Raw genomic sequence first — 26,485 nt, 5'->3', positions numbered from 1 at the left:
CCAGAACAAATTTATCTGGGTGACGTACTTCTCTGATAAGTTACAAAAGCAGGTGCTGCTGGACATGCCATGACCACAGAGAGGTCCCTGAGAAGGACAGCCCGAAGCCCAGAGGTTCCTTCTCTGTAGGGGAGACCCTGGCTACCATTTCTTATTCACCCCCCGGATAAAATTCTGACAGCCAGCCAGCTCAGAGCATTTTATTTTTGCATGAGCTCACTTTTCCTAAATCAACTAAACATCGTTTAAAAAGGTTACCTTCTTTTACCAAGGAAACCAAGTATTAAGTAATATATTATGATTCCAGATATGAAGAGTTCAAACTAAAAGTCTAGTTGTATGTGTTGTTAAAACATAATTTTCAGAAACCTACTACAAGCAAAAGAGAGAGCCAGGACGCGTGTAGGTATTTTTACTGTGACATGTTAATACCACAAAACAAAACTGGTACATTTCCCACATATATAATCGTTCCTTTTCTTAAGTCTTCAAACGTGTTTATTCCTGCTCACCTAAATGGTGCTTGTTTTATAAAAGAATCCCAGGAGATGACTTACGAGGAGCCACTTCACAGGTGAACTTTTCAGAACTACATGTTAGTTCATTAAATAAGCATTGCTTGTTGCACAACAAAGTATTTTCTCCAACCATCACACAGCTCCTTTTCACTTTAGGCAGAAAACACTGCATTCCCTTCATCTGAAAATAGCTGATGAAAATTAATGGTCCCTTTATCTCAAAATATGTCAGCGTATGGTCTCAAACTGAGCTAAGGGCCCTCTTTTAGAAAATTGAGGTTTGGGCCCTAAATACATTTCCAAAACCATAAGAAAATTACAGACAGGAGAGACAACTCTCCCAACATATGAACCAGTTAAAGACACCAAGGGCGCGGTCTCGTGACTTTTAGTCGCACGTCACTGCAGTGGTAGCTCTAGCAGCCTCCGGGGCCGGCACTGCGAGGTGGGAACAGGGCCATGGTCTTCTTGAGCTCCTGGTAGCTCCAGTGCAGCTGCTCCACCTCGGCTCGGTGCTGTGCCCGCATGTGGCCCAGCTCTTGCAGCAGGTGCTCGTTGGTGCTGACCAGGGAGCTGGGGGACAGGGAGTAGCCACTCAGCATCCCCAATACCTGCCCCAGGCTGCCCGCCTGCCTCGGGCCCGTTGGCACAAAGTCACAAAGTCCATTGGCACAAAGCCACACAGCCAGGCCCAGGACCCACACCCATCCCCAACAGTTACCCCCCTCCCCTTCCAGGTTGGGTGGGGCTGCGTCCCACTCAGACCCTCACCCTGGCCCCGTAGGCAAAAAGTATGGGGTGAAGGAGCTAAAGGCGGTTTCTTCAAGTTCCAGCTGGGGTGGTAACGAAGACCATGGTCTTGACTGCGAGCAAAACAATGCTTTCACTCCGGAAGGGACCTGAGACTGAAGTATTTCTAAATCTCAGTTGGACACAAAGGGCCTTCTGGTATTCTGACCTGGTAGCAGGGGCTTTAGGAAGGACGCACAGCGGCACGGTGCCCGCTGTATCGTCTCCACGTGGCCTGTTCACCTGGTATCAGGATGCTGAGCCAGCACAAGTCTTAGACAAAAGCAGGCCCCGACCAGGCCCTTTCTCCACAGTGGGGCCACCTGCTCTACCCCACTGAGTCCCAACTCAAGCTCCCCCAACCCCTGCACACCGCCCTCAGGACACAGCTGCTTGCCACCCTGTGACCTGGGACAAGGCAGGTGGCCCACCAGGTCCTCCGTGCCCTGTGACTGTCTCCACACAGCACACCTCCTTCCTCTGCCCTCGCCCAACTCTGCCAGACCTCACTGCTTGGGAACCCTGTTCTCTTGCCACCTGTCTCCTGTGAGAGCCACCTACAGCCAAACCACACCTAAGTCCAGGGCAGGCCAGTAGCTCAGCCCAGAGGAAGGGGGCAGGGGTGGGGAGGGAAGGTGAGGGGGTGGAAGGCCAGGAGGGAGGGGAGAGGGAGCAGGTGGACTGGGTTAGAGGGGCGGATGGGGATGGGGAGCAGGGGGGCAGGGTGAGGGGTGGGGAATGGGGAGGAGGGGGCAGGGTGAGGGGTGGGGATGGGGAGGAGGGGGTGGAGTGAGGGGTGGATGGGGATGGGGAGGAGGGGGCAGGGCAAGGAGTGGGGGACGGGGGAGTGGGGTGAGAAGAGTGGACAGGGATGAGGGCGAGAGCCAGCCACAGGCCACCTCAAGGCTGAGCCGCTGGACAGGCCTACACAGGCAGCCCTATAAGCTGGAGGCGCCGTCTGCCCTGCGTGGCCTCAGCCCTTTCCCTGTACAGTCACAGAAAAGAAACTGAGGCTCTGTCCGGACCAGTCCCCCGCTCCTAGCTCCTGAGCCTGATGGGGGTCTCTCACCACACCCCACACCTGCGTTGCTGGAGTAACCATGGGATCTCCGTGAGCTGCCCTGGGGAAGTGCAGGTGGCAGTCACCAAGACGTCACACCAATTCTCAGGGAGCCCCTTGGCCCTATTGTCTCTTGTCTCCCCTGACCGCACCCTGGAGATAAACCCACAGGTCAAACCCATGGGTCACAGGTGGTCTCCACAGGTCACACTCGCAGATGACACCCCAAGTCACACCTGGAAGTCACCCCCATGGATCACCCCTGCAGGTCACCCCCACAGGTCACACCCCACAGATCACTCCCGCAGGTCACACCCTTATGGGTCATACCCCCATGGGTCTCCCCCACGGGTCACACCCCCATGTCACACCCTCATGGGTCATACCCCAAGGGGTCACCCTTGCAGGTCACCCCCACAGATTAACACCCTCACGGGTCACAGCCCCACGGGTCACTCCCACAGGTCACACCTGGAAGGTAATACCTCAGAAAGCTGCTGCAGGAAGGCACTGACTCCTTCCTCACTGAGCCACTGAGCCAAAGAAGCTCAAGAAAGTTCAAACCAACACAGTAACCACCAGGCGCTCCTCTACACGCCCTTCCAGCCTTCCCTGCTGCCCTCCCGGCCCCCGTACAGCCCCCTGTGCCCGCATTGTGTACCGAGCCCCCGCAGGCTGCACCTGTGGCTCTCACCAGGCGCTCCTCTACACGCCCTTCCAGCCCCCCTGCTGCCCTCCCGGCCCCCGTACAGCCCCCTGCACCCGCATTGTGTACCGAGCCCCCGCAGGCTGCACCTGTGGCTCTCACCACGCGCTCCTCTACACGCCCTTCCAGCCCCCCCTGCTGCCCTCCCGGCCCCCGTACAGCCCCCTGTGCCCGCGTTGTGTACCGAGCCCCCGCAGGCTGCACCTGTGGCTCTCCTGCAGCATGTGGGTGAGCTCCTGGATCTTGTCATAGTGCTCCAAGTGCTGCTTCAGCTCCACAATCTCACCAGACAGCCTCTTCACACTAGTCTGAAGTCCTGAAGGAGAAAGCAGGGCAAGATTTAACGAACATGCAGACAGTTTAAAAATCAGAACCATTCTAGAGTTTAAACTGGGTCTGGGTTACGAGAAAAGGCATCGAGTCTGAAGGGGGTCAGGTCTTGCAAGAGGCTCGGGGAACAGGGTGAAGACAGAGCTCCAGGCCCCAAGTACACATCGGGTCACTCTGAACTTGAGGCCACGTCTGTGCCTACTGCTGCTGCCCCCTGGGTCGGGGATGGGGATGCCCGAGAGGGGCCTGTGTGAGTCTGCAGCAGTGAGGGGCACTGCGGGGGCTGAGCGAAACACGCTGCTCAGAGCCCCACGTCGGACGCTCCCCCTCAAGGCTGTGTGTGAAGGGACTCTTGGAGGAGGACAGCACAGTTCAGAATCTCCCAGAACCCCTATGTTACAAAACTCCCAGAGTAACCAGAAGGCAAAGGCAAACATCGCGTCCAACATTACGGTGAACCTGGTGACAAAGTAACCTCACAACCCCCAAACCAAGAGGCTGGGTAAGCCCCCAAAAGTGACGAGCCATGCATGACCACGCCTGGAGGTGAAGCCGAGGTTGTGCGGCGGGTGAGCGTCTGACAGAGCCACGGGCATGGTGAGGGGAGGCACCTGAAAAAGTCAAGGTCATGGGGGTGTCTGACAGTCATACTCACAATGAAGGGCAGCATCTGAGAATCACGGTCATGGGGGAGGTGTCTGACAGAGCCACAGTCATGGTAAGGGGGGAACATCTGACAGAGTCACACTCATAATGGGATGGGAGTCTGACACAGTCACGGTCAAGGTGAGGGAGAGTCTGACAGTCACAGTCACAGTGAGGGGTGGGCTCTGAAAGAGCCACGGTCATGGGGGGACGTCTGACAGAGCCATGGTCACAGTGAGAGGTGGGGTCTGACAGAACCACAGTCATAGGGGGACATTTGACAGACTTATGGTCACAGTGAGGGGGGTGTCTGATAGGGTGAGGTCATGGTGAGGAGGGCTCTGACAGAGTCACAGTCACAATGAGGGGGGCATGTGACAGAGCCATGGTCATGGGGGCTGTCTGTTGGAGCTGTAGTCAGGAGACCCCTCATGCCCCTTGCGGTCCTGGTAAAGGCCAGAACTGGCACACAAGTGGCCCAACCTGTGACGACGGCGAGTCTGTGGGTCGTGCGCTGTCTGAAAGGGCTAGGGCAGCTGGTGATCCCCAACTCTTCTGGAGCAGGCCCACCCTCTGAGACACAGCTGGGTGCAGGTCAAAGTTGAGTAGGACGGGAGCAGAACCCAGAAGCCTAAGGGGAGCTACCGTATCTTTGATCAGTTAACTCAGAGAAGCTGCCCTGACCTGGCATTCTCCTAAATGTTCAGGACAGCCAGCCCTCTTCAGGCATCACTGATGGCTTCTGGAAAGTCCTCGTCACGGTACCTCTAACAGCCCCCAGATGGTCCATCCTCGTCATGGCACCGCTGATGACCCACTCTCGTCAGGTACTGCTGAGCACATCCTCGCCACCGTACTGTGACAGGACAGCCCGCCCTCACCAGGGCACCGCTGATGACCCTCTCTCGTCAGGTACTGCTGAGCACATCCTCGCCACCGTACTGTGACAGGACAGCCTGCCCTCACCAGGGCACCGCTGATGACCCACTCTCGTCAGGTACTGCTGAGCACATCCTCGCCACCGTACTGTGACAGGACAGCCTGCCCTCACCAGGGCACCGCTGATGACCCACTCTCGTCAGGTACTGCTGAGCACATCCTCGCCACCGTACTGTGACAGGACAGCCCGCCCTCACCAGGGCACCGCTGATGACCCACTCTCGTCAGGTACTGCTGAGCACATCCTCGCCACCGTACTGTGACAGGACAGCCCGCCCTCACCAGGGCACCGCTGATGACCCACTCTCGTCAGGTACTGCTGAGTACATCCTCGCCACCGTACTGTGACAGGACAGCCCGCCCTCGTCATGGCACCGCTGATGACCCACTCTCGTCAGGTACTGCTGAGCACATCCTCGCCACCGTACTGTGACAGGACAGCCCGCCCTCACCAAGGCACCGCTGCTCCTGCCTGCTGCCATCACACGACCAGCACCAGTCCATGGGTGTGGTTGCTTGCACTTCACTGGCGATGCCCAGTGGACAGAAAACTTACCAGCAAGCTGCACGTTCAACGTTGCAGCAGTGTCTGCGCTTTTTGCTTCTTTTTTCATACTGAACAGAAGAGATTTCAAGCTGCTGTTCTCCTCCAGAGACTTGTCTAAGCATTGCTTCAAGTCATCCTAATAACAAAGAAAAATACACTTATGACAGACAAGCGAAAAGCCAAAGGCGTGTGGAAGGCGAAGCTTCTGACAGTGGCCGCAGGTATGCTTCCTCTCTGTATGCTGTGACTTCTGAACCGGCACCACGGTGCGGTGCCCTGAGCTGTCAGTATCCTTCAGGGGAGGGTGTGCAGTGACCAGGAGGGAGAGTGCGCTGCATCTCACTTGGTGATGGGTGCATGCACCTTGTCCCTGTGGCCCTTGGACAGATGGAGCCCAGTGCGTCCAGCTGTTTCCAAATAGGCCGGTGTCAGCTATTCAATTACGTCCCCCCAAAAATGTGTGTATCAATTTGGCTGAGCCATGATTCCCAGTTTTGTGTGGCTGTCCTCCATTTTGTGATTGTAATTTTACATTAAAGAGGATTAGGATAGGACTATAACACCTTTACCCAGGTCACATTTTTGATCTAACGTAAAGGGAGTTTCCCTGGGGTGTGGCCTGCACCACTTTTTTCTCTCTCAAGAGATAAAAAGGAAAGGGAAGCAAGCACAGAGTTGGGGACCTCATACCACCAAGAAAGCAGCACCAGGAGCAGAGCGTGTCCTTTAGACCCAGGGTCCCTGAGCAGAGAAGCTCCTAGTCTGGGGAAAGATTGATGAGAAGACCAACAGAAAGCCTTCCCCTGGAGCTGACACCCTGAATTTGGACTTTTAGCCTACTTTACTGGGAGAAAATAAACGTCTCTTTGTTAAAGCCATCCACTTGTGGTATTTCTGTTATAGCAGCACAAGATAGCTAAGACAGCTGAAGTGAAGGACATCACTGAAGGAGGCTGTGTGGGCTCCTCTCCTTTGACCTGGATGGGTGTCTCTAGCCACACCCTGCCGGCACAGTCTGGAAGCATCCGGCAGCCCAAGCCATGATGCTCACGGTGCCCTTGTCCCCAGGAGGAGCAGTGGTTAGCGGGATGGTCTGGACTGTGGCTCAGGCTCCGTCTGTGCCTTGGGGACGAGGAGGAAATGCTGTGCACACAGGTCACCATGCACACAGGTGGTAGTTGATGTATGGGGCCCATGTCCCTGTGAGAGCAGCGACGTCCTCAAGCCCCTGCCACGTGCCACAGCCCGTCACGCATGACCTGGCCGCTCCTGAGCCATCAGAGCTGACTGTGCCTGGAGCTGGGGTCCCCAAGGGCCCAGGCCTATCTCACTGCCTGCTACTCCCACGGGCACCAACAGCACCCCGTCTACCTGTGTCTCAGTGTCCAGGAACCGCATGCTGACGTGTCCTCAAAGGCAACCTCTCGCCACCCTAACAGATGGGGCCCCATGCCCCAGTGACTGCTCCTCCCCAGCTTTAAGGGGCCCCTGCTGCTCACACTGCATCCCGGGCTCCCAGCCTCCCCGAGGGCCCTCCCTGACGGAGCTGATGCACACTTCCTCACCACCACCTCCCTCACTGGGCTATCCAACAGCACTAGGCCACAGCCCGTTTTGACTGCTCTGTCTCTGCGGGTGGGGTGGGGGGGCATAAGGGCAGCAGCTCAGGCTCCTGTCTCCTGTGAACGTCTATGCAGGAGGGTCAGACATGCCTGGGGCAGGAGTCGGGGTCAGCTGGCCACCTCCTCTGTGCCTGCTTCCACATGAGCACAACTCTGGTCTGTGAGAGGTGTAGCTCTGCCTTCATGCCTGAGGTGATCCAGGCTGTGACAACAAATGTGAGGGATAGATGCGAGGGCTTCCAGTGGGGGGAACCCAGCCACCTGAGCCTGCAGGTGAGGTAAGTGAGCTGGAAGAGGGCACCCACTCCTCCTGCTGAGTCCTCGGATAGACCGCCACTGGCCGACAGCTGATGGCGATGCATGGAGACCCCGAGCTATAGTCCCCAGCTAAGCCACACTGGGTTCCTGGCCTGAGGCACTATGACAATAAATGCTTGCTGTCTTAGGTCTATCTCAGGCTGTGACGTTTTGGGTAATTTGTTATGCAGCCATAAATAGCCAAGCCAGGGCAAAGAGCCTTGGCAGGGGGGCCACAGCCCAGTGTGTCCCCACATGAGTGACTTGCCCGTTAGCACCGGCCTTTCAGAACGAGCACACTCCAGGAGCCCCAGACAATAAGGCGTACCCACACGGGCCAGGGTGAACCTCAGGGCACCACTGACCACTGGAGGAGGACAGGCGGCCAGCAGGGACCCACTCAATGCCCTCTGGTGCCCCCTGGTGGCACAAGTTCCCTCAGGTTAAACCACAAGCGTTAGGTGCCCTTGAGTGGATTCCGACTCACAGGGACCCTAACGACAGAGCAGAACTCCCTCACAGGGTTTCTAGGGCTGAGATCTTTACAGAAGCAGACTGCCACATCTCTATCCTGAGGAGCTGCTGGAGGGTTTGAGCTGCCGACCTTTCGGCTAGCAGCTGAGCACTTAACTACTGTGCCACCAAGGTTCCTTAAACCACAAATAAGTGGTGCAAACTGTTAACGCACTTGGCTGCTAACCGAGAGGTTGGAGGTTCGAGTCCATCCAGAGGTGCCTTGGAAGAAAGGCCTGGCAATCTACTTCCAAACAATAAGCCAGTGAAAGCCCCGTGGATCACAACGGTACAATCCTCACCCACCACAAGGATGACGCAGGACTGGGTGGAGTTTTGTTCCGTTGTGCATTGGGGGCTGACTGGACGGTAGCTAGGCTGACTGGATCTTACTGACTGGATCCTCTTGGATCAGTGTGTTGGGAGCCTGGGTCAGGGGAGCACTGAGGACACAAAGACTCTGTCACAACAGCCCCTCCTCCTCACCCCCCTTCCCCCTCCCAGGAGGCAGAACAGCCTGGCCCCAGTGGGCACAATGGGGACAACTGCAATCCTGCCACTTCCATAGTACCGTGTCCTAGGGCTGGAGAGTGCTACACAGCCAGGTACGTGGTGGGACAGTCACTGGACTTGGCAACTACGTCATCAGGGTCTCTGGGGGCAGAGCCCGAGAGCAGGTCACAGGCCAGGTAGTCAGGGCGTCTGTTTCACGAGCGGACAAGAGGACGTGCCAGGGCTCACCGTCTCGCTCCGCACAGCCTCCAGCTCCAGCCGGGCCTCACTCATCTTGGTGCTGTGCTGCTGCTGCTGCTCAGCCAGCTGGCCACGCAGAGACTCATTCTCCAGGGCCAGGTAGCTGATCTCCTCACTCTCGAGCACTGCCTTGTCCTGAGCCAACGGGAGTGCTTGAACAGATGACAAAATGTGTCTTGCCTGAGCTGGGAAACAAGCAAACAAACAAATAAACACTATTAGAGCCCTGGTGTTTAGAGGGGAAAATATAATCAAACTACTTACGGTGTATTTTAAAAAGCACAGGCTATGAGCCTCAAAAATGCCCCTGATCTCTGGGCTGGCACATGGAGGCTATGCTGGGACCACTGTCCTGAGTTTCTCTGTGTCCACTCACGGGTGGTTCCCAGAGACGGCTGCCGCAGAAGCTCTGTCTGGGAAGGCTTTGTTCACCTCGATGCTTGCTTGGGCCCCTCCACAGTGCAGCTGGTGTTTGAGCCTGCCCCAGGACCTGGACCTGCAGGGCCACCCCAGATGGGACTGCCGGAAGCCAGACACAGGACTGGGCCACACAGCCTACCGTTCTGCTGCTGAGCCAGAAGACACTGAGGGTCCCAAAGACCCTAGGATACAGGAGTGTGGAGGTGCAGTCAGGATCAGGGCTCCCGCCTCTAGGGAGCAGTGGGGCTGTGGGTGGGGCAGGGTGCAGCCACACAACTGTGTCGAGTGGTGTCCAGTGTCTGCCCAGCAGGAGCAGAGCTGAGTCCCTGCTCACACACGTGCATGGGAGGTGCACCCCAGCTACAGGGGGAAGTGCCATCAGCCGCTGTGTCTCCTTGTCCTCACCCCAACCCAGGCCGAGTGGCCGTGGCTAAGCCTGACGGCCCAGTGCTCCGGGCCCCACGTCCTCTCCAGAGGGGCCGCTCTCCTGGCCTGATGTCACCCCAAGTCCCACAAACGCTGGCCCCACACATGGTCAGCACACTCTGAGGACCCAGAGAAGATGGTGGACACAGCTTCCCGATGTCTCCAGACCCCACGTAAGAGTGGGGACCTGGACCGTCTGCCCAGGGATGAGGTCGCCACAGGTTGATGTGGCAGGTGTTCTCCAGCCCAGAGCACAGCAGGCGGAGACCTCACTGCATGATGCCTGCAGGCTCAGCTCAAGGGAAGAGACAGGCAGAGCCTTCCAAGAGATGAGGAACCAGCTGTGTGGCAGCAGGAGGTCCTGGACCCAGGTCCGACATGGGTACTGGGCTCCCTAAAGCACCTCTGACTTGCACGATGCATGCCTCGTCTGCTCATGTCTCACACCATGGCAGCCCAGCGACCCTCAACCCTGCACAGCCCCCTGTGCATGACCGCCCGGCTCACCCAGGAATGCTTCATTGCCATGCAGGGACCTGCAGCCGCCCCAATGCCTGTCCACCAGGTCCAGGAGGGCTTCTAGGAGTGCTGTCTCCAGGGCTGAAGTCCTCCCAGGCGGGGACGCCACGTGCTGCAGGGAGAGAACCGTAACACCTCAGGTCACGGATGGCTGGGCGCTGGACCCAACACCCTAGTGCCGGCTCTATCTACCCCTTGTGCCCTCACATATGCACTGGCCACCGTGTCCCCAGGTGGTGATGATGGCACCTGTGCTCTAGAGACTGTGGGTAGAGTCGGGAGGCTTTACAAAGGGCCTAAGTGGACACACAGTGCTGACATCCACAATCCCAGTTTACATCCGAGCCAGGGGAGCTCTAGGCTCAGCTGGACACCCGAGCCTGTCCACAGAAGGACACGTGGTGGGGCTGGGGGTGGCGTGGTCGTCTGGGCCTGAACGTCCCCCAGAGATGGCAGTGCCACACACTGCACTGTAGCTGGATGTCAGATGGGGGGACAGGGCATCAAAGGTACGGAATGTGCACCGCAGCGGTTGCACCAGGGATGGATCACCCAGTCAGCAAGGTGAGCACGTACTTAAGGCATCAACAAAACAGGGGCACCAGCTGTTCAAAGTAAAGACCCACAGATGCCAAGCAGACAGGACACGAGGACAAGGGAGCGCTGCAGTGAAAGGGGACTGGCAAGGCACTAGACGAAACTGATACCAGCTTATTGTGTAAGGATGTGCTGGCCGGAAATAGAGCTCACCCAGGGTCACAAGGGCACCCACGCAAAAGGGTGTTTAAGCTATGAGGCCCCTACCATTTTAACACCTTCGTTGACATCTGTCTCCTACAGTCCCTTCCTGTGTAACTGAAACTCCTTATCTCGGACGGTCTCTTGGGAGTATACTATTTCTTTCTAATAAACAAGAGGTGGGGTGGGCAGTCGAGTCTAACTCTTGCTATATTCGCCCAATATGCAGCTGGATCCAACATGAGCAGTTACTGGGCAGGGACAGATTACAGTAATAGGTGACAGGTCTCTGATTAATTCTGAGAGCACCGTCTTGTACATCCACATCTGCAGATCCGGCAGTTCCAGCCAGGAGGGTTGGCAACGCTCTCTGCCGATATAAACACAGGGGTATGCTCTTGTGCACGTCCCGGGGAACAGCCAATGGGAACTGCAGCCCCAGACGACGTGCAAGAGCGAGGGAACTCAAGTAAGTCGACCGTTGCACTGTCAAGTTACTTCTTAACTGTGTAGTGTTATGTAGTTATCGCCTAAGTTCTGTTAACAATAATATATAATAACACATATGCTGAACAAATAATCCAAGACACTGAACTACGTAAAGAACGGGGCATCAGGACTGGGGGAAGACTCATGAACAACCTGTGTTATGCAGATGACACAACCTTGCTTGCTGAAAGTGAAGAGGACTTGAAGCACTTACTGAGGAAGATCAAAGACCACAGCCTTCAGTATGGGTTACACCTCAACATAAAGAAAACAAAAATCCTCACGACTGGACCAATGGGCAACATCATGATAAATGGAGAAAAGATTGAAGTTGTCAAGGATTTCATTTTGCTTGGATCCACAATCAACAGCCATGGAAGCAGCAGCCAAGAAATCAAAAGACGCATTGCACTGGGTAAATCTGCTGCAAAGGACCTCTTTAAAGTGTTGAAGAGCAAAGATGTCACCCTGAAGACTAAGGTGCGCCTGACCCAAGCCATGGTATTTTCAATCGCATCATATGCATGTGAAAGCTGGACAATGAATAAGGAAGACCGGAGAAGAGTTTATGCCTTTGAATTGTGGTGTTGGCGAAGAATATTGAATATACCATAGACTGCCAAAAGAACGAACAAATCTGTCTTGGAAGAAGTGCGGCCAGGATGCTCCTTAGAGGCAAGAATGGCGAGACTGCGTCTTACATACTTTGGACATGTCAGGAGGGATGAGCCCCTGGAGAAGGACATCATGCTTGGTAAAACAGAGGGTCAGCGGAAGAGAGGAAGACCCTCAACCAGATGGACTGACACAGTGGCTCAACGATGGGCTCAAGCACAGCAGCGATGTGAGGATGGCGCAGGACGGGCAGTGTTCCGTCCTGTTGTCTGTAGGGTTGCTATGAGGCGGAACTGACTACAAGGCACCTAACGACAGCAACGCTTTAAAATAGGTTTGGCACACATGCAGAAGCACTCTAGCATACACTTAATATAATACTAACATGGGTAAAAATTTAATGCTAAGACAGCAAACACCCAAAAAAAACACTAGAAATACAAATATCCAAGAAATTTTTATTTTTCTATCAAGTGAGTTTTGTTTTTTATTGTCTGTCGTGCAGACACAGTGTTGATATTACTCTCTATATTGCTAATAAACGAAGTATTAGGTACATTAAGATGCAAAATTCAGCATTTATCGTGCAAAATAAGTTTCTGTTTTACAATGAGGTGTTTCTACATTTGTCTTCTAAGAAAGCAACAAATGGCATTTATCAGAACATTACGTTTATATTTTATCACTAACATTATAGTCATATTTAAAAAGAAGTTACATGGTGGATAGCTAAGACACACACACGTACACGTATAACTCGTCTGAACGTGACAGCAGAGGATGGGGCACCCCAGATTATCAGTGATTAGGACCCTCGCATGCCTTAATCTGGTCCTCGGTTGCACACAGGTGTGAGGCTGTGTACAGGTGTAGATTCACACACAGGTAAGGGGAGCACAGGTGTGGAGTCACACACAGATGCGGGGGTCACACACACGTATGGGGTCACAAACAGGTGTGGGGTATGGTGCAGTGAATTACTTAACATGGCCTTTTTATTCACAGTCTTTCTAACTTCCACCCAACCGCTGAGTGGGACTATGCACTTGTGGCCAACCAAGGGGATTGGATAGCTTGCCGATAATGTAAATAAGATGCATGGCACCCTCGTGGGGTAGGACCATGTAAATAAGGTGTATGGAACCCTAACAAGGGGATTGGTCAGTTTTGCCATCTTGTTAGGCTTAAAATGAGCCATCCCAGAGGTGGGAAGAGAGAGAGGATCTCACCATCACCAAGAATGAAGAGCCAGGAATGGAGCACATCCTTTGGGCCCGGGATCCCTGTGCTGAGAACCTCCTAGATCCAGGAGACAGAGGGAGAGATGTAACACCAGAGACAGTGAGAAGCAGTGGCAAAGAAACTGACAGCGGAACCAGGAGAGGAGCAGGAGACGGCACAGCGGGCTTCCTGGCCCACGGAGCGAGAAAGTTGGGCGCCTTTGAGCAGGAGGCTTGAGGGCAGAGTAGGGTGCCTCCTGACACCTGGTGGAGCTAGATTTGCTGACTCATGGAGCTAGAGCTGTGCGCCCTCGGGCTGAGGCTTACTAGCGAAGTGGGGTACCTCTAGGCACTTCTGGGCAGAGCTGAAAGAGCTCTGTAACACTTACCCAAGCAGGGCAGAGACCAGGCTGAACAGCCGAGGGCCACAGAGGGGCTTGCTTGTGGATGCAGCTGAGAAGGGGCTGTCCTCAATTGTAACTAGCTGCTTCCCTACTAAACTCCGTAACTGTGAGTATGGTCTGTGTGGCCACTGCAAGGAGTTACTGAACCCAGCAGAGGAGCAGAGAGTGCCGTGGGAAGGAAGCTGGTGTCAGAACTGGTAAAAAGATTGGGGGGTGGAGGCATGTCTGACCTCCACCTCATAGGAATCGGCCTTGGGCTGTTGATCTTGATTCTCCTACCCCTTTATGAAGTGGGAGGAGGGCAGACGCTGCCCCCCGCCGTGCCCTTCTCACATGAGGTCATGGAGAGGTGTGGAGTGGCACACAGGTGTGGGGTCACACACAGGTGAGAGGTCATGTTCAGATGTGGGGTCACACATAAGTGTCAGGAGAACACACCTCTCAGGGACTGTCCGCAGTGGAAGAGCACTGTTCTGCTTGTGGTCACCCCAGGGAGGGACAGTTCGTATCCCAGGACTGGCTAACATGGCTGCTTCAAGGCCTGGCCACGGTCCCGGCTTGAAGGCAGCTCTCAAGGAGGCCTCGCTCGTCCCTCCCACAGGGAGCTGAGGCCAGCGTCCCTTAGCACCATGGTCACCCCAAGCCCAGAGAAGGGTGCACAGGTGAGATCTTCCGAGGAGTGAGGTGTGGGAGCAGGATGGCAGCTGATGGGCTCAGGACGGTCTCCGCGCCCACCCCATCCACTTCCTCCTTGGTCCAGATGGGTGGGTCCTCAAGTGTCCACCTGAGTCGGTGGACAAGGCACCAGGGGGGCAGGCTGCCTGGCTTCTTGGAACACGGGGGCTGGGACCGGGGCCCCACTGCTGATCAGATGAGTTCTCTGGAATACCCCAGAATGCCTTCTAGGACACCCTCCCTCAGGACATACCCAGTGGGACGCCAGGGTCCCCGTGTGGAGAGAGACAGCACTGGACGCCACCAAAACCCCTCATCTCACTTCTGTGCTTCCACCTTGAAAGAATCATCAACGTCAGAAACGGTGTGAAGCACAGACGCAAACTTCTATCTAAACAGAGACAGCAGCACTAAGGAAAAGTAATCTCAAAGCTACATCTATTTGGGCTGCAGTCAGTACTGGGAACTATAAATATGGCATTAAGAGAGACGTAGCACTCGCTCAACCCTAACATCCCATCAGATATAAAGAAGAAACACTGCAGAACTGCACCACGCACCGCGGTTCCTGGCACTGCAGCTCACCTCTCTGGCAACGTTCGCACCTCGAGGTCGCAGCTCCTCAGCCTTGGGCACCTTGATTTCAGGGTGCACACAGGTCCTCTCACTGGTGCTCTCTGAGCTGTCCAGCCTGGCGAGGCTCTCCGTGGACCTCAGGGGTCTGCCAGCCCCCGCCAGGCAGCCTGGGCACTCCTGGTCCAGAGGCACCTGGGACCTCCCACCAGGCATCCTTTGTTTCCTGTACTTTTCAGAAACACCTATCACCTGAGCCCCATCAGCTTCACCTGAGCCCCAGAAAGGATGTACCGCCTTTTGTGTCGACTCGCTGGACTTCTGAGAAGACGTGACTGCGTCATCCGTGTCCGCAGAGTCTGTAAGGCAGGAGAGAAGGGGCCTCATCAGATAGGCTCCTCTGAGGCTCAGATAGTCCTGTGACTTTAAAGAAGATATGTGTGTGCACATGCGTGTGTGAATGTGTACAAGAGTGCGTGTGGTATGTGTGTGGTGTGTGCGAGTACGTGTGCATGACTGCGTGCATACGTATGTGCAAGGATATTTGAGGGTGTGAATGTGTGTATGGTGTGATTAGTTACTTTTGTGTGTGGCCTTTTAGCCATGGTCTTGTAACTCCCACCAGGTGACTGGGCAGGGCTGTGTGACAGGGTAATTGTGGCCTACCAAAGGGACTGGTCACTTTTGCCTTAAAAGAGAGCCAATTCCAGAGCAGAGATGAGGAGCCCACCACCACTAACGAAGGAGAGACCAGCAGGAGAAACCCTGCAGCAGAGACCCAGCAGCAGGAGACAGCGCTGTGGGCTTCCCAGCCCATGGAGAGAGAATGCTGAGCGCCTCTGGGCAGAGACTTAGGGCCAGAGAGAGGCGTGCCTGAGAGCTCAGCTCGGAGGAGCTGAATTGTAACTGTTACTTCCCTAATAAACCCCGTAACTGTATGGTCTGTGAGTTCTGTGTGGCCACTGCAATGAATTATCAAACCCAGTAGAGAGTGCTATGGGAGGGATGGCTGGTGTCAGAACTGGTAAAGATGGCAGAGAGAGGAAGCATGCCTGATTCCCGCCTCATAGGAATCAGCCTTGGACTGTTGATATTGATTCTCCTTTCCCCTTGTGAAGTTGGAGGAGGTCAGACTCTGCCCTCAAGACGTTTTCACAGTGTGTGAACGCATGCGGGAGTGTGTGCACTGTGTGACTGCGGGAGTGTGTGCACTGTGTGACTGCGTGAGAGCGTGCAGGAGGACGTGTCAGTGTGTGCGAGCGTGAGAGCATGTGAGACAATGTGTGCAGGCACATGGAAGATCCACTGAAGAGCGGCAGGACGGAGGAATAATTAAGAGGGAAACCGACCCGTTACTATACATTTTGTCAAAATCATGCGTACCAACGACGAGTAGGGCAAGTGAAAGTTGACGTGTGGAGGCCGGAGGACCTCAGGTCTGTCCCTGCACCACCAGTCACTCCAAGGCCCACAAGGAGGGTGAGTGAAAACTGTTACGTGGAGACTGGAGGACCTCAGGTTTGTCCCCGCACCACCAGTCACTCCGAGGCCCATGAGTAGGGCAAGTGAAAACTAACGTGGAGACTGGAGGACCTCAGGTCTGTCCCTGTACCACTAGTCACTCCGAGGAGCACCACCCTGCACGGCAGCAGAACTACCGCCCTAGCTGTGGCATGCTCACCAAATCACACGGTCCGACCAAAGGACGAAAATCTATGTATTCTTCCTAATAGACTGATGTTTTTATCACCGAATTAAAAAAAAAAAGTACAAGCCCTTTGTTATGAGTTGATTTGTGTCCCCCAAAAAGATGTGCTGAAGTTCCAGCCCACTATTGTTGTTAGGTGCCATCAACTCATAGTGACCCCATGTACAAGAGAACAAAACACTGCCTGGTCCTGTGCCATCCTTAAAATGGTTGTTATGCTTGAGCCCGTTGTCGCAGCCACTGTATCAACCAATCTCATTGAGGGTTTTACTCTTTTTCACTGACCCTCTTATTACCAAGCATGATGTCCTTCTCCAGGGACTGATCCCTCCTGATAACAGATCCAAGGTTATGTGGCCTGACTATCTTCGCTTCTAAGGAGCATTCTGGTTGTACTTCTTCCAAGACAGGTTTGTTCGTTCTTTTGGCACTTTCTAGCCACTGGTACCCGTAAATGTGGCCTTGTTTAGAAACAGGGCCCTTGGAGATGTAGCCCTTGTAGCTAACGTGAGGTCACACTGGAGTAGGGGGGGTCCTAATCCCACCTGAAATGTATCTTAGAAAAACACAGAGGAAGACAGACACATGAAGAGAGAGAGAGAGAGAGGGGGGGGGGCAGAGATTGGAGTGATGCAGCCACAAGCCAAGGAATGCCTGGGGCCACCAGAAGCTACAAGAGACAAGAAAGGACGCACTCCCCAGAGCGTTTGGAGGGAGTGCGTCCCTGCCCACATCTTGGTTTACGCACACTTGTCACCTGAGCCCCATCAGCTTCATCTGAGCCCCATCAGCTGGGCCTAAGCCCCATCAGTTTCACCTGAGCCCCGACAGCTTCACCTGAGCCCCACCAGCTGGGCCTGAGCCTCGTCGGCTTCACCTCAGCCCTGACAGCTGGGCCTGAACCCCGTCAGCTTGGCCTGCGCCTCATCAGCTTCACCTCAGCCCTGTCAGCTGGGCCGGAGAGTCATCAGCTTCATCTGAGCCCCATCAGCTTCACCTGAGCCCCGATAGCTAGGCCTGAGCCCTGATAGCCAGGCCCGAGCCCCGTCAGCTGGCCCGAGCTGTCGGCTTCACCTGAGAGCCCTGTCAGCTGAACCTGAGAGTCATCAGCTTCATCTGAGCCCCATCAGCTTCACCTGAGCCCTAAGAGATTCACCTGAGCCTATCAGCTTGGCTAGAACAAAACCTGGAACAGTGGATTGCTGAAAGAAGCAGCTAGGTCCACTCATGTCAGAAGGTTCTCTGACTTTTATGCCATGTAACATGTATATTATGCTCCCAGTTTACGTATTATTTAACTTTATTCATCTTTGATTTTTCAAATACAGCTATTTTCATAACCTGGGTCTCTGTATTTAAAAGAAAGCACGTGTACATATGATTGAGAGTGTGCATGAAAGAGTGCACGTGAGTGCATGTATGTGAGCACACGTGTGAGTGCACACGTGTGCACAGACAGAAAGCACTTGGGTATCTGCATGCTATGAGACTAAAATATGGCAGATTATAAATTTCACTGTACTACATTCTGTCCTAAGACATTTTAGAAAGGTCCACAAAGAGAATAGGAGACATTTCATAGGAAGAGAAAATCCTGTGGAAAACACTGCCTGCTTGGAAAGGCACCTCAGCGCACATGCCTGGTTACCTGGCTGCTGGGGGAAGAGGAAGGGCGGCAGGTAGGCGGGGTGGGCATCAGGCTCCTCGCCGCAGCAGTGGCCTTGCAGCTGCTTCTCAGGAAAACATGCTTTGAAGCTGCTCTTCTTCCTCTCGGGTCCCTTCTGTATGGAATCACCACACTGATGCTGCGCTGACTGCGGACTCAGCACGGGCCTGGATTCTGTTCAGTAAAAAACGTTTTTACAGTTTTATTTCATTAAAAACTACATATACTTCTGACAGTACATGATATGTATTAAGTACATTTTTCCTTAAATTGATTAGATAAGAAATAATATTGCTAAGTGGTTATGATACATGTAAAATACATCTGCCTCAAATCAAGTGAGGAAAAGATGACCAGTGGTTGGTTTCATGACACATGGCCAACATGACTGAGCCCACAGAAGTCATTCAAATTAAACAACTCTACAGGTGGACTGTGAGTTGCCCAAGAAAAAGAAATTTGACAGGCAATTACACAACTAAGCAGTTTTATTTAAACATACACAGCCTCTGTCATCCACACCTGCCACACAGTACAGGCTTGCTGACATCTGCTATGTGGAAGTTGGGCCTTGTTTCCCTGTGGTCCACAGTGGACTGAACACAAGTCTCCCCACGTGACTGTGCATTCTACCACAGAGGATGTGGGGCTGAACAACCCACCAGTGAGTCAAAGTGCCAGGGAAAGGTGGCAAGCGTGAAATTCTCAAGCTCCCTGTAAACAAAAGCATTTGCTTGGCAGGGAAAGGGCGCATGCAAACTCACACACGTGTGCCCAGGCAGACGGGGTGGTCTCAACGTGCCTCGGAACTCACACTACTGACATGGCCGTGACATTTCACCACATCAGATCCTAGACCACGTTGCCATAAGACGAGTGTGCAGAGGCTTTGGTTCTCCTGCACAACGGTACAAAAGCTTTCTCTTCGGTCTGGTGGCAACCCAGGCTGACCGGCCCCTGCAGTCCAGCCCAGAGCTGCATGCTCTGACCTCAGAGTGGAGAGCAATCCTGAACACACAGCCTTGCTGGTGACAAGCCCAGGGAAGGCCACTCCCTAAGTCAGCCCAGTACTGCATCAACACAGGCCTGGGGAACCAGGTGATCTGCAAGCCACTTGGCTACCTGCCAGGACAGAGTTCAGTGGGACCTAAATGATCCTGGGATGAAGAAAGCTGCAGGGAGCTATACACAAACTCAGTGCTCCACGACGTGACTGTGCTTCTCACAAGGGCAAGCTAAGATGCTCAGAGTCATCCCACTGCCTGTTGTTGTGTGCTGTCAAACTGACTCCAACTCACAGCGACTGTGTCATGTAGTGCTGCTGTAACAGAAATACTGCAAGTGGATGGCTTTAACAAACAGCAATTCATTCTCTCACAGTCTAGTAGGCCAGAAGTCCAAATTCAGATCACCAGCTCCAGGGGAAGACTTTCTCTCTCCATTGGCTCTGGGCGAAGGTCCTTGTCACCAATCTTCCCCTGTAGATGAGCTTCTCAGCACAAGGGCCCCAGGTCCAAAGGATATGCACTCCTGGCTCTTCTTGCTTGGTGGTAATGAGGTCCCCTGTCTCTCTGCTCACTTCTCTTTTATATCTCAAAAGAGATGGACTTAATCACAACCTAATCTTGTGGACTGAGTCCAACCTCATTAATACAGCTGCCTCTAATCCTACCTCATTAACATCATAGAGGTAGGATTTACAACACATAGGAAAATCATATCAGGTGACAAAATGGTGGACAATCACACGATACCAGGAATCACGGCCTAGCCAAGCTGACACACATTTTGGGAGACACAATTCAATCCATAACATTCTACCCTTTGGCCCCCCAAAATTCATGTCCTTGCCACATGCAGAACACATTCACCCCATTATATCATAGCAAAAGTCTTAAATCAACTCCAATTCCAAAATCTCATTTTCTGCAAAATTCTTCTTCATCTGTGAAACCTAGAATTACCTGCTTTCAAAGTACAATGGTGCAACAGGCACAAGGTAGACATTTCCATTACAAATGGGAGAAACCGGAGGGAAAGAAAGGATAAAAGGCACCAAGCTAGTCAGCAGAACACATTACATTAGCTGTCGAGGCTTGAAAATAATCTGTTCTCTGAGGCCATTTAGGCAATGGCCTTGTCCTCCAGACTTGGGCCTGTCCACCCGCCATCTGCCCTGCTGAGGCAAGTGTCCCAAAGCTCTTTAGCTCCACTAATACGTGCCTGGAGGCACCCCACTGTCCCAGTAAACTTTGGCAGAAGGCATTCACCTCTTGCTCCATGGGTCGGCAAGCCTAGCTCCATCAACAAGGGTCTGAAGCACCCCACTTTGCCAGAAAGCCACCTACGCAAACGCACTCAGCTGTCTTGCCTCGTGGGTCAGCTCCGGTGCTGCCTCACACCCTCTGGTTCTGCTGCTGCTTCTCACCATCTGCACCACCTCCAGTGTAACAGCTCTCCTCACTTCCTTCTGAGTCCTCACCGGAATTGTCTTTGACGTCCCTAATTCCACCAACAGTCTCTTCGAGGCAATCTAGGCTTTTACTATTAGGCACTTAAAACTCTCCCAGCCTCAATCCATTCACAGTTTCAAAACAACTTCCACATTTTAGGTATCTATTACAGGAGCACCCCACTCTTCTGGGAACCAAATTCTGTCTCAGTTATCTAGTGCTGCTGTAACAGAAATACCACAAGTGGATGGCTTTAACAAACAGCAATTCATTCTCTCATAGTGTAGGAAGCTAGAGGTCTGAATTCTGGGTGCCAACTCCAGGGGAAGGCTTTCTCTCTCTGTTGGCTCTGGGTGAAGGTCCTTGTCACCAATCTTCCCCGGTAAAGGAACTTCTCAGTGCAGGGACCCTGGGTCCAAAGGATGTATGCTCCTGACTCTTCTCACTTGGTGGTAATGAGGTTCCCCTGTCTCTCTGTTCACTTCTCTCCTTTATGTCTCAACAGAGACTGACTTAAGACACAACCTAATCTTGTACATTGAGCCCTGCCTCATTAACATAGCTCCCTCTAATCCCACCTCTTTGACATCATAGAAGTAGGATTTACAATATACAGGAAAATCACATCAGATGACAAATGGACAATCATACAATACTGGGAATCATGGCCTAGTGAAGCTGACACACATTTTGGAGGGACACAATTCAATCCGTAACATTGACCCTATAGGACAGAGTAAAACTGCCCCATAGGGTTTCCAAGGCTGCAGACTGCTTCAACTTTCCCCTGCAGAGCGGCCAGTGGATTTGAACCACCAACCTTTCAGTTAGCAGCCGAGCACTTTAACCACTGCATCGCCAGAGCTCCTTTCACACTAAGACTGAATAAGTGCATAAAAATAAGAATTAAAGAAAAGCTCACCATCGAGTCGATTCTGACTGAAAGTGGCAGATAATGGGATCCGAGGTTCTTATGGTCAGAGGAAGAAGTCATAAACAAGCAAGGGGGTTAAGGTCAGAAGGGCCCTATGGTGCTGGACCAGAGTCAGAAACATCAGCATGGACATGGGCTCACTTTCACACAGGCACAGATGCAGACAGACAGGCAGAAAAACAACTGTAGAGGTGTGCACATATGTTGGTTAACGCACGTACATATAGACAGACAAACAGAAACACGACAACAGAGGTGTGTGTATACATGGGTTAATATACGTACATAGAGGCAGAGGACAGACAGGCAGAAAAACAATTGTAGAGGTGTGCACATACGTGGGTTAGTGCACGTACATACAGACAACAATAGAGGTGTGTGTATACATAGATTAATATACATACATACAGGTAGAGGACAGACAGGCAGAAAGACAATTGTAGAGGTGTGCGTATATGTGGATTAGTGCACGTACATACAGACAGGAAGACAATTACATAAAAAAAAAAATAGGTACTCATAATCATGGAGTATATACAGTATGTTTTCATTGTTGTGGCCGTGTGCTGTTGGGTCAATTCCGACTCATAGTGACCCTACAGGGAAACAGAACTGCCCTATAGGGTTTCCTAGGCTGTAATCTTATAGGAGCAGGTCATCAGGTGTTTTCCCCTGTGGAGTGGCTGGTGGGTTCAAACTGCCGACCTACTGGCTACAGCCAAGCACTTACCATTGAGCCACAAGGGCTCCTTATACAGTATATATACATATATACATATATTTCCTAGTTCTGTCCTCTGAGAGCATAGCGACACCCCAGTAGCAGTAAGCACTCCCAGTGTCCAGATCCTGATTTCTAAGACCATTCTCCACTAAAAGGAACCAGAGGGTTGGGACAGGACAAATACATGATGAGCCTGGAGGACCTCACAGTGCCAGGACGGAAGGACGTGCTCTGAAGACACTGGGAAGGGAGCCCATCAGAGGGACACAAAGCTACCAGACAGAGGTCCCAGCAGCCAAAGCTGAAGCAATTTGAGCAAGAAATAATACATTTGAGCAATTAATGGAGCAATAAAATAATGTAGTAAAAAAATGTAGTACTGGAAGGTAACTCAAAGTAGAAAATAAATACCCAGGAGTCCACACCATAAATAAGTGGCTGAGGAAATAATTATAAGGGGAAGAACGTAAAAATCTTCTGCACAGACTTCCAAATAACACGTGTAATTACATCCCCCTCCATTCAAAACATTTGCAGAAGTAAATTATATGCCAACAAGAGCACTGAGGAGAGGAGGGGAAAAGGAAGTGTACTGTTAAAAGATTCTCACATTATAAGCAAAGAAGTATAATATCTTTTGAAGACAGAATATGATAAGATAGCAATCCTTCAGGACAGAGTAGAACTGCCCCATAGGGTTTCCATGGAGCAGCTGGTGGATTTGAGCTGCAGACCTTTTGGTTAGCAGTTGTAGCTCTTAATCACTGTGTCCCCAGGGCTCTGATTTAAGATGCATATTGTATGTAAACCCTAGGGCAACCACTAAGATAATTAAGCAAGAGATAAAACTCGTAAGTCCATTATGGAGCGAGTTTTACAAAATAGTATTACAAAATACTAAATCCCGAAGAAGGCAGAAAAAAAAGGGAAGAAAGAAACAAAGAACAGATGTGATGAACAGAAAACCAACAGGAAGATGGTAGATTTAAACCCAACATACGTAAATAGTAAATTTATATACAAATGATCTAATACAGAAATTAAAAAGTAATTTAAATCCATGAGTGCAGCTGTTGACTGACAGAAGTAGCACACCGTCAGCAGAGACAAGAAAGACCTCAAGGGCACCACTGATCAGCCTGACAGGTGGCACACACAGGACACCGCACCTAATGACTGCGGCATGGGCATTCCTTTCACGTGCACCCGGGACACCATGACAACAGACCACATGCTGGGCCATAAAACAAATTAAAAAATATTTAAAATCATACAGAGTAAATGCTCTGATCACCGTGGAATTAGAAACCAACCACAGAAAGTATCTAGAAAATACACAAATACTTGGAAATTAAAAGAAAAAACAACAAACTAAATAAACCATGTGTCAAAGATAAAATTACAAAGGAAATGAGAAAAAATTCTGAACTCAATAAAAATGAAAAGCACAACACATTAAATTTGTTACTACAGCTAAAGCAGTACTGACAGGAAATGAAAAGCTTTAAATGATTATATTATTCAAAAAATCTAAAAATCAATGATCCAACTTTCACTTTAGAAAGTTATTTAAAAAAAAGAGTAAATAAAGACATTGTAAAGAGAATGAAGGACATCATGAAAGTAGAAGAAATCAATGAAATATAAAACTGAGAAAAATCAATAACACTCAAAGCTGGTTTTTTGAAAAGACCAAAAAAATTGATAAAAAACTCTAGCTGGGCTCATCAGGAAAAAAAGAGAAAAATTACAAATTTCCAATTTCATGAAAATGAAAGAAGGAACATAACTATAGATCTTGGAGACATTAAAAAGATAAGTGAATACTGCGAACAGGTTTAGGCCAACAGCTTCCGCAATTTAGGTGAAATAGGTCAATTCTTTCACAGACACAAATTACCAAAACTGACTCAAGGAGAAATGGAAAACCTTGAACAGACTTTTATCTAGTAAAGAAATTAATCTGTAATTATAAACCTTCCCACAAGGAAAACCTCAGGCTCAGATAATGTTACTGATGAATTCTATCAAACCGTAAGAAAAAAACCAATCCTACACGATGTCTTTTTAAAATAGAGAAAGCAGGGAAACTCCCGATGTACTTTATGAGGCCAGCATTACCTTGATAACAAAACCAGACCAAAAAAAAAAAAAAGGGATAGAAAACTACAGACCAATCCCCCTCAAGATCATAGTCACAAAAATCCTTAACAAAATATCTGCAAACCAAACCAACAATATGTACAGAGAATCTGTAACGTGGCCAAGTAATGTTTAGCCAAGGAATTCAGGGTTGGCTTAACATGTGAATATCAACCAGTGTAATTTACTGAATTAACAAAACTAAAAAGAAAACCAATATAGTCATCTCAGTGGATACAGGAAAATCACTTGACACAATTTAGTACTCCCTTCATGATAAAAAAGCAAACTAGAATGGAAGAGAGCTTCTTCAAACTGATGAAGGACATCTACTAAAAACCTACAACAAACATCACACTCAGTGATGAAAGACTGAGTGCTTCCTCCCCAAGATCAGAAAAAAGACAAGGATGTCCATTCTCGCCACTTCTATTCTATGATGTTCTAGAGGTCCTAATTATTGAAATAACCAAAAAAATAAATAAAAGACATAAATGTTCGAAAGGGGGATATATACACAAAAAAATTTAAAGAATCTGCAAAAAAGATGATAGCACTGATAAGAGAGTTAAACAAGATTGCAGGATACCAGAGCCCTGGTGGCACAGTGGTTAAGAGCTCAGGCTACTAACCAAAAGGTCAACAGTTCAAATCCATCAGCGGCTACTTGGAAGCCCTACGGGGCAGTTCTACTCTGCCCTATAGGGTGAGGATGAGTTGGAATCAACACGACAGTAACAAGTTTGCTTTCGTTTTGGTTTTGCAGGATACTAGCTCAATATACAAGAATCAACTGTATTTCCATATGCTAGCAGTGAACACCTGGAAAATGAAATTAAAAGAACATTGTTTACAGTGGGATCAACATGAAATATGGATAAGTTTAGTAAAATATGTGGCACTGAAAACTAGAAAACTGCTGAAAATAAAGACCTAAATAAATGGAGATACACCATGTTCATGGGCCAGATCATTCATATCAGGAAGATGTCAATTTTTGCCAAATTTATCTACGGATGCAATGCAATCCCTATCCAAATCTCAGCAGTTTTTTTTCATTTTTACTTTTTTTGGTAGAAAATGAGAGGTTGATTCTAAAATTTATAAAAAAACGCAAAGAGTGTAAACTAGTGAAAGCATCTTTGAAAAAGAATAAAGTTGGAGAACTAACACTACCTGACTTCAAGACTTACTGTAAAGCTACAGTACTCAAGACACTGCGGGACTGGTATAAAGACAGACATGAAGATCAGTCGTCAGACTCCAGAATCCAAAAATAGACTCAGTTCAACTGACTTTCAACAAATGCGCCTAGGTAACTAAATGGGAGAAAGCCTCGATAACTAACCGGGGGAAACTCCTGGTAACTAAATGGGGGAAAGCCTAGGTAACTAAAGGGGGGAAAGTCCTGGTAACTAAATGGGGGAAAGTCCTGGTAAATAAATGGGGGAAAGTCCTGGTAACTAAATGGGGGAAAGTCCTGGTAACTAAATGGGGGAAAGTCCTGGTACCTAAATGGGGGAAAGCCTAGGTAACTAAATGGGGGAAAGCCTAGGCAACTAAATGGGGAAAAGTCCTAGTAACTAAATGGGGCAAGGGCTAGGTAACTGAATGGGGGAAAGCCTAGGTAACTAAATGGGGGAAAGTCCTGGTAACGAAATGGGGGAAAGTCCTGGTAACAAAATGGGGGAAAGTCCTGGTAACAAAATGGGGGAAAGCCTAGGTAACTAAATGGGGAAAAGTCCTGGTAACTAAATGGGGCAAGGCCTAGGTAACTGAATGGGGGAAAGCCTAGGTAACTAAACGGGGAAATATCTAGGTAACTAAATGGGGGAAAGTCCTGGTAACTAAAACGGGGAAAGCCCTGGTAACTAAATGGGGGAAGGCCTACGGAACTAAATGGGGGAAGGCCTAGGTAACTAAATGGGCGAAAGCCTAGGTAAATAAATGGGGGAAAGTCCTGGTAACTAAATGGGGGAAAGCCTAGGTACCTAAATGGGGGAAAGCCTAGGTAACCAAATGGGGGAAAGCCTAGGTAACTAAATGGGGGAAAGCCTAGG

General features: G+C 50.8%; 1 protein-coding gene across 6 annotated transcripts; it reads right to left on the bottom strand.

The window, feature by feature from the left end:
* Positions 1-25,242, bottom strand: LOC126062371 (centrosomal protein of 72 kDa-like). Of its 6 annotated transcripts, XM_049859898.1 has the most exons (8): positions 18,987-23,185; positions 18,155-18,346; positions 14,811-15,157; positions 10,073-10,196; positions 8,708-8,904; positions 5,544-5,670; positions 3,278-3,389; positions 1-1,091 (listed from the first exon to the last, which is right to left on the bottom strand). In XM_049859898.1, the coding sequence occupies exons 3-8, from the start codon at positions 15,012-15,014 to the stop codon at positions 935-937; spliced, it is 921 nt and encodes a 306-aa protein (XP_049715855.1). In that variant the 5' UTR covers positions 15,015-15,157; positions 18,155-18,346; positions 18,987-23,185; the 3' UTR covers positions 1-934. The 6 variants fall into 6 exon arrangements, with proteins under 6 accessions (XP_049715855.1, XP_049715848.1, XP_049715840.1 ...); XM_049859891.1 differs by lacking the exons at positions 1-1,091; positions 3,278-3,389 and adding an exon at positions 5,181-5,300 and having other exon boundaries at positions 5,386-5,670; positions 18,987-23,187; XM_049859883.1 differs by lacking the exons at positions 1-1,091; positions 3,278-3,389; positions 18,987-23,185 and adding an exon at positions 25,058-25,242 and having other exon boundaries at positions 5,266-5,670.
* Between the last annotated feature and the right edge of the window lie 1,243 nt (positions 25,243-26,485).

This window comes from Elephas maximus, chromosome 2 (assembly GCF_024166365.1).
Source record: "Elephas maximus indicus isolate mEleMax1 chromosome 2, mEleMax1 primary haplotype, whole genome shotgun sequence".
Lineage (NCBI taxonomy): Eukaryota > Metazoa > Chordata > Mammalia > Proboscidea > Elephantidae > Elephas > Elephas maximus.
Note: the sequence above shows the minus strand (reverse complement) of the source record. Positions and strands in the feature narration are given on the sequence as shown.